General features: G+C 36.7%; 1 protein-coding gene across 3 annotated transcripts; it reads right to left on the minus strand.

Moving 5' to 3' along the window:
- Positions 1-780: 780 nt before the first annotated feature.
- LOC128011723 (ribose-phosphate pyrophosphokinase 1) lies at positions 781-7758 on the minus strand. Of its 3 annotated transcripts, none has more exons than XM_052594423.1 (7): positions 7468-7758; positions 6549-6732; positions 6196-6294; positions 5869-5993; positions 2898-3071; positions 2600-2759; positions 781-2029 (listed from the first exon to the last, which is right to left on the minus strand). In XM_052594423.1, the coding sequence occupies exons 1-7, from the start codon at positions 7587-7589 to the stop codon at positions 1937-1939; spliced, it is 957 nt and encodes a 318-aa protein (XP_052450383.1). In that variant the 5' UTR covers positions 7590-7758; the 3' UTR covers positions 781-1936. The 3 variants fall into 3 exon arrangements, with proteins under 3 accessions (XP_052450383.1, XP_052450380.1, XP_052450385.1); XM_052594420.1 differs by having other exon boundaries at positions 6543-6732; positions 7468-7757; XM_052594425.1 differs by lacking the exon at positions 7468-7758 and adding an exon at positions 7092-7229 and having other exon boundaries at positions 6543-6732.
- Positions 7759-7881: the final 123 nt, after the last annotated feature.

Below are 7881 nucleotides of genomic sequence, written 5' to 3' on the forward strand. Positions count from 1 at the left end.
GCGCGTTCTCTGTCACTCATGATACACGCTACTCAACATTACTTCAAAACAGGCTTCCATAAATAAGACAAGTGGATGATAACAGGATAGCTTGCAGTGTGGAGCCGTGGGAACATTGCTAGTTAGTTAAGATAAGACGGTAATCCCGCAATCGTGTGTGGTGATAAAGTCAGGACAGTACGGAGAACGCGAGCTCGATGCTGTGCTCGAGACACGTCAGTATTCGGATGTGAGGGTCTGTTTAATGTGATCCTGATAAACGACATGATTATTTAGGGAATCCGTTTTCTTCACCATTAAATATTAATGACTTTATTATTGTTTCTGTTGATTGATGGATAAATAGATTTATAGCTCTTTCGATTCAAACCATTCATGCAATCATATTTGTTGATGTCTATAAATTACGTTAAAACATTATAAACACAATTCCTTTTTTATTTTTTAATTACGGAATTATTCTTATTTTACGAAAAACTCCAAGAAGTCTGCCTTTCAAACTGTAAAACTAATAAATTGCGCCACCTAGCTAGTGAACTAAATTATTACCACAGTGTTAGCTACTATAAACGTTTAAATCGTCTGATATGGAAATATCAAAAATTAAATATTTCCACAACAATATGTGCCATGTTTTTGAATTTATGAATTAAGAAAAGCAATTTAAAATATTTATATCTATTAAAAACTTAACATAATTAAAACACATAAAACATCAAAGCGAAAAAAATATAATTATGAAATTGCATTAAAAGTTGAAAATTAGACCACAAACGGGTGTGCAGTTTATACATGGAATACTTTATTCAATATTCTGCATACAGATGAGATGCAATCGTCAGCACTTATCTCCTTCATTAAGGCAAACGGCATAGATCTATCAAATCAAGCTCTGTCATCTCATTTACTGCTCCAGTGTAAGCTGTAGGAAAGTTAAGTGTATTATCTCTGTTCTCGCTTAAGTAGCATGGAAAAAGAAAAACTCCAAAACCAAACAAACTGACCCACACAGTTAGAAGCAAGAAACAACAGAAATATAGAACAACAAGTTGATTGGTCGGGCCAATTCTACAGTCAAATCTAAAGGAAATCTGTGTTCAGGCCGTCAAAAATGCTGCGTAACTGTAAACATGAACATTAGACATAAAAGAAACATTTTATCACAACTTAAAAATGTGACCTATTTTTTTTCCACCAAGATATTGGTTTTCATCCTGTCAAAAGACCCTGAAGAGATGAAAATTAATAAAGTAATGAAGAAAAAAAAGAATAATCTACCTAAAACTGAAACCTGAGAAGAGAGGGGGCAAAAAAAAAAAATCAGACTGCCATAAAAACGGCAATCTAAAGGGGCTTAACCCACATTCTATTTCAGTCTACCACACGTTAGTTATTAGATTCTATAAAAAAAAACTAAAGTGTTACAAAAGTCATAAACATCTATCTTACCTTCAAGTTACACAAACTTCAGAGCTAAAACTAAATAAGAAAATCCATTATTACAGGAGATTTTCCATTATAAGCAGGAGTTGTCTTCTTGTTGGGTTTAAATGGTTTCTAAGGTGAAAATAACAGACAGCAATGTTCAAGTGAATCCTCAGTCTAACATGCAGGTAATGTTTATGTACCATAGAGAGACAGGGGAAATATTGTGAGTGAAGAGTGAATGGAAATCAAGATGATAGGAGTTGTTACATATCACGATACTCTTGGGGAAAAAAGTGAGTCAGCACATGCAACAGAAAGAGTGAGCTGTGTGTTGCACAAAGGGCTTCATTCTTTTCCATCACTGTCCAGAATATGTCTCTAGTTAAATGGTTCATGTATGAGACTCTTACAAAGGAACATGACTTAACAGAGCCAACAATGGTTCTCCATCTAATGAGTTTGTACACAGTTATGGCATGTGTGAAGACATGTTGTGTGTGTATGTATATTATAAGGGCACATGACTAAACAAGTATGAAACCGACTCCCCATTATGCGTTCTCCTAATTGCTTCAGCCAGGATCATGGAAATGTCGATCACCTGGAGAGGGAAAGAGAAATAAATTAGTCAACACACTCTGGGTAAAGAAACTGATCTGAAAAACAAACAAATCAGATATAATATTCCAGAAGGTAATACCAGATTACCGTTCAAAAGTTTGGGGTCAGTAAATTTACTTATTTAATTCATTTTATACAGAAGGAATGTAAAAAATGGATGTCCTCTTGCACATTCTATTAATAAAAAAAAAATTACTGAAATAAAAAGTGCATCACTGTTTACACTAAACTGTTTTCAACAATAATGATAATTAGAAAAGTTTCTTGAGCACCAACTCAGCATAAAAAAATTATTTCTGAAGTGCCATATGACACTGAAGACTGAAGTTATGGCTGTTGAATTTCATCTGTTCAGTCACAGGAATAAATGCATAAATATATTAAAACAGAATAGTTTCAATATTTGAACAATATTCCCATTTTCCTTTTGATAGAATAGTATGTTTAACTTACGAATAACTCAATTTAACTTCGATTACAAATAATTATTTAGAAATTATGACCCAGCCTTAAACCACAACATAATATTCTATAAGATAAACTTCTATGCCTGAATCTTGTTGCAGTGTTTGATTTTGTCCTCCTGTGGAATTGTGTTGGTGACCACAACTGCCTCGAAGTTGGCATTATTGATACGAGATATGGCTGGCCCAGAGAAGATGCCATGAGTCAAGATGGCGTACACTTTAGTGGCTCCTGCAGACACCAATCTGATAGAGGACAGAGACACACAAGCATGTAAACACAGGCAGGAACATGGAGCCATGAGGCCTGACAGATTACTAGGATATTCATGAAAGCGCATTTGTTTGAGCATGAAAGTGACTGTGTATCATGCGTGTCCTCACTTGTCAGCCGCATGACATATTGTCCCACACGTGTCTGCCATGTCGTCTACTAAAATCGCCACTCGGTCCTTCACATCCCCGACCAACACCATACGATCCACCTCATTGGCCTTTTTCCGCTCCTTATGGATTAGGGCAAAGTCCACGTTCAGCCGGTCTGCGATAGATGTCACTCTGATAAAATAGAAATCATCATTTTTAAGTAACATTCTGTAGTACAGTGGGAAATGACCATGGATGCATTCAGGCCTCCCTGCAAGTGTCACAAGAAGCCACATGCACAAAAGATACAGTAAAAACACAAGTGTGAATAAGCTCACTCTCTCAAGTGTCTTAAACTGTTGCAAAAGGGTCGCTGTAGCCAGTCAATATCTCAAGAAACAAAATCACATGATGTAATCAGCATGATTAAATTAGCCAAGCTTTAAAAGGCTTCAAACAGCAATCGGATTTATAAAAAACAAAACAAAAAAAACAACCACTATAATGTACGGCTAAAGGTTTAGGCTAAAATATCCACTGTAAAGCACAGTCACACACACTCACACATAAACACACACACACACAAAACTGACATTTCATTACCCCCCACGCCTAAAAGAGTAAAACACACTCATGTCCATCGTCTTCAAGAGCCTTATCAACATTACGAACTACAGCTCTCCAGGTTTAACAATCTAAAATGGTCATGCTGCTATAAAATCAATATTAATCCATAAATATGATAAAACAAAAGAGTGGGTCTCGTTCACTAATGCTTGTGTGAATTATTCATTGATTCACACAGGAAAACTTTCTGTAAAAAATTCCACCTAATTCACAACATGTGCGAACAGACTCCAGTTTGTTCCTAACCTTGTTGTAATGTCAATGAATTTGGAGTTTTCTAAACTGGCCACCGTGTGCCTGAGGTTAGCCATTTGTATAAACCACACCCAAAGCATTTCCATATAAGAGGTTTACGCACAGCCTTAAAGGCTGTACTTTAAACGCAATCTAAGAACTAACTGAGGTTATGTAATTTTGCACAAAATCAGGCCGAAACTAAACACTTTGAGTTCGTGTCGGCAGTACAAAACAGCTGACCAAAGCAACATTTCTGGGGGAGTTCGTTTTGGCTCTGAAAACACCTTTGAGCTTCCACTGGTCCAATCGCTCGCAGGGGGACTTTAAAGATTCAGAGAAAGTATTTAATTCCTAGAAAGAAATTGCAAGGAAGCTTGGTGTCGACCACCCGGAGTTATGCAAAAAGCATCATAGAGAAACATCATATGCAAGTTTTCCAAAGACATGAAAAGAATGAAAGGAAAGAGGAAATATATAAAATAGCACGTACCAAATACATGCGTTTCAAATAAATGTTACACCATACTGCTGCTCCTCTTGTTCTTTCAGTTATCATATTTAAAGGGTATACAATAAATTAAATGAAAAACGAACATACTATAATAAGCCTTTGTTTTTATCTAAAGTAAATCATGACACCACAAAATATAAAAGATATAACAATATATACAGTTTAATAAAATAAAGTAACAAACTGACTTTTTCCACATCATGCTAAAAGGACTGATTGTGGAAATGGTGTGGTTCTTTTGTATTGCAAATATGATACTTGTCTCTGAACTGCTGCTAATCATTATTCTTTTGTTTATAATATTCTGACCATTGGGGCCAGTCTCACATCTAGATTGCCTACACTTCTTCATTTCATCGTTGTTGTGTTTAGGGCATATGCATAAGCATATTCATATTCAGCGGAGGTCATTCAGGAGAACAACATCTCCTGGTCACTACAACATGAATACACTGGAGTGTCGAATAGATGAGCTGCCCCAGATATATCCACACCTGTACTAATGCTCGGGAGAGACTTTAAGGATTCAGAGAAAATATTTAATTCCTAGAAAGAAATTTCAACAAAGCTTGGTGCTGACGACCCGAAGTTTTGCAAAAAGCAACGTAGAGAAATATCAGATGCAAGTTTTCCAAAGCCATTAAAAGAATGAAAGAGGAAATATATAAGTTAGCAAGTACCAAATACATGTGTTTTAAATAAATGTTACACCATACTGCTGCTGTTCTTTCAATAAACAAATTTAAAACGGTATACAATAAATTAAATGCAAAAAGAACATACAATAATACATTTATCCAGTTTAATGAAATAAATATATACTAATAAAATAAAGTAACGAACAGGTTTGTGTTATTGCGAGGACTCCAATAGTTGTTCCACATCATGCTAAAGCTTTCAGACTATGAGACACTTACACTTCCCATAAAGGACTGATTGTGGAAATGGTGTGGTTCTTTTGTTTTGCAAATATGATACTTGACTCTGACCTGCTGCTAATCATTATTCTTTTGTCTATAATATTCTGACCATTGGGGCCCGTCTCACATATAGATTGTCTACACTTCTTCATTTCATCGTTGTTGTGTTTAGGGCTTATGCACGAGCATCGCAACACATTCACATTAATCTACACCCCGCCTCCAGCAGCACAGGGGGTGTTGGAAAGTTTGGAAACAGTACATAATCACTCAGCATAAATAAATATGTAAATATTTTTCGAATTCTTTTTGCCCCAAACAAAGAACGAAAACTAACTTTGTTTGAAGCACACTGGGCCTTTAGTCACTCTCAGCAAATCTGGAAAATCAGGCCACTCTTTTTTAAACTAGTGATAAAATGTTTTATATGAAAGTATTTAAAGATTTAATATCCATGTATAAATTTTCATCTTAATTCATTTATAAACCTAGAGTATATAATTTTGTGTATGTGGGGTATCAAGTGTTCCTTTTTTTTTTTTTTTTTAAATCATTAAAAAAATTAGTTATTGATAGTCATGATTTGCTGATAAAAATCTTTGTAAACACGTATCACACACATCCGTGTGTACGTAGGGCTAGTGAATGAGACCCAATGTTTTTAGAAACAGACAGAAAAGGAATGAAAACACACCTCTTGGCTCCACCAGCATCAGGAGAAACAATGGTGCAATTCTTCCATTCATTGATGTTTTCTTTTATCCATTTGAGGACTGCCGGCTCAGCGTACAAGTTATCAACTGGGATGTCAAAGAACCCCTAAAAACACATTAAATCAAAATTATATATATATATATATATATATATATATATATATATATAGCTTCCTGTCCAAGTTTCACAGCTATAAAATGCTTGAGAAATTAAGGCCCACCCAGTACTCATGCCAGTCATCTCTGCTGGTGAGAGATAATTGTTAATTTTGAGTGTGTTTGGAGGAAAGGTGCTGCACAGTGTGTACCTGAATTTGAGATGCATGCAGGTCCATAGTGATGATGTGGTCTGCTCCAGATACAGACAGCATGTTGGCGACAAGCTTGGCTGAGATTGGAGCCCGACTCTACAGACAAAATACTCATTAACATACATTCATGAAAGTGTAGCATCAAAACTACTAACCAGATACACATTAACATGGCTAAACAAGCATAATAAGCCATGTCTTTCAGATTGCCAAGGGGCCAGAAAACACAAACTGACACAGAAGAAAGACTTACAGAAAGTAGCCCACATGGATCCACCAACAGTGATGCGGTTAATGTATGATTAACTGTGTATACGTGTTAAAAGGCAAGCTGTTCCCCTCACCCCCACCTTGTCCTTCTTGTCCTGACGAGCGTAGGGGAAACAAGGAATCACCGCAGTGACTCTGGATGCTGATGCAATCTTACAGGCATTGATCATGATCAGCAGCTCCATAAGATTGTCGTTTATTTCACCACAGCCACTCTGGACGATATAGACATCTTCTCCACGCACACTCTCTCCTATCTCAACACTGCACAAAGACAAAAACATACATAAACATGGTTGAGTCTCAGTCACTAAAGACAATGCACTATAAATCTATTCTTGTCTGCCTGATTAGAGGAGTGTTATCTGATTTGATCTAATATTAATATGGTCACCACTGGGGATCAGACGGTGTTGTTAACCACTGAAAAGCAAACTGAAACTATTGCGTCAAAAACCTAGCTGCGTTTATCACATATCAGCAGCAGATAAAGAGTGAGAGTCACATTTTATCTTTAAGGTAACAAGTCTTGCACTCAACTTGAGTAAAATGTAAATTATATGAACATAGACACCAGGGCCAACATTATATTTTCATCTCAAAATATGAAAGTGTTTGTGTACCCGCATATTCCTTTCTTTTTGTTACGTGTTATACGCACAGAACTATAACTATAAAAATAACTACAAAAAAAATAAATAAAAACGCAGCAGCATTAAATTTAATAGCAGTAACACTCTTCACGTGGCAGAGGAGGCCAGACAGGACGTTTAAAATTAGCATTAGCGGCCCCAGAGTCACATGCTTAGTGCAGGTGGATGCTGGGAAATTGAGTCTGCTGCCTGTATGAGGCGCATTGCGCCATATGACTCCTTCCAATTCATAAAACTACAAACTAAAAAAAAAAAAAAAACATATGTTTACCATGTGTTTACCATTTCGTTTACCCTAGCCAAAACATTCCGGCAAAGCTTGCAATTCTGACTCTAAATAACTCACCAGGTTTCCTGATTGCTGAATTTTTTGGTGACCACTTTGCCCAGTTCGAGTCCCAGTCGGTCCGCGATCTTCTGCGACAGATCCGGATGCGAACTGCCAGAAAAGATCTTAATATTTGGCATCCTGGACTGATCCGTGGTGCCTATATTGTAGGGGTGTTTTTAAAAAACACTCTTCTAAATGAATATTAAAGTAAGTGCCGAGGACCTGAGGCCGGTTCTCTCTTCTGATCGATATGGATCCGTTCGTAACTTCGCATAGGAAACCCACTATGTGCCTTCGTAGCCCCGCCCACTTCCGTGTTAAACACTCCCATAAACTGCGGCGCGCGTCAATGTCGGAGCTATGATTGGACATATTCTTGACACATATGCGCAACACACTTTATGATGATCGTCCAGTTTAGTTTAACTT

This window comes from Carassius gibelio, chromosome A5 (genome assembly GCF_023724105.1).
Source record: "Carassius gibelio isolate Cgi1373 ecotype wild population from Czech Republic chromosome A5, carGib1.2-hapl.c, whole genome shotgun sequence".
Lineage (NCBI taxonomy): Eukaryota > Metazoa > Chordata > Actinopteri > Cypriniformes > Cyprinidae > Carassius > Carassius gibelio.

Coding starts and splice junctions, on each gene's coding strand:
- LOC128011723 (XM_052594420.1), bottom strand. CDS start 7,589: ATGCCAAATATTAAGATCTTTTCTGGCAGTTCGCATCCGGATCTGTCG. Junction 6,733..7,467: donor TTCAGCAATCAGGAAACCTG/GTGAGTTATTTA, acceptor GTCTTTGTGCAG/TGTTGAGATAGGAGAGAGTG. Junction 5,994..6,195: donor TGCATGCATCTCAAATTCAG/GTACACACTGTG, acceptor ATGTGTTTTTAG/GGGTTCTTTGACATCCCAGT.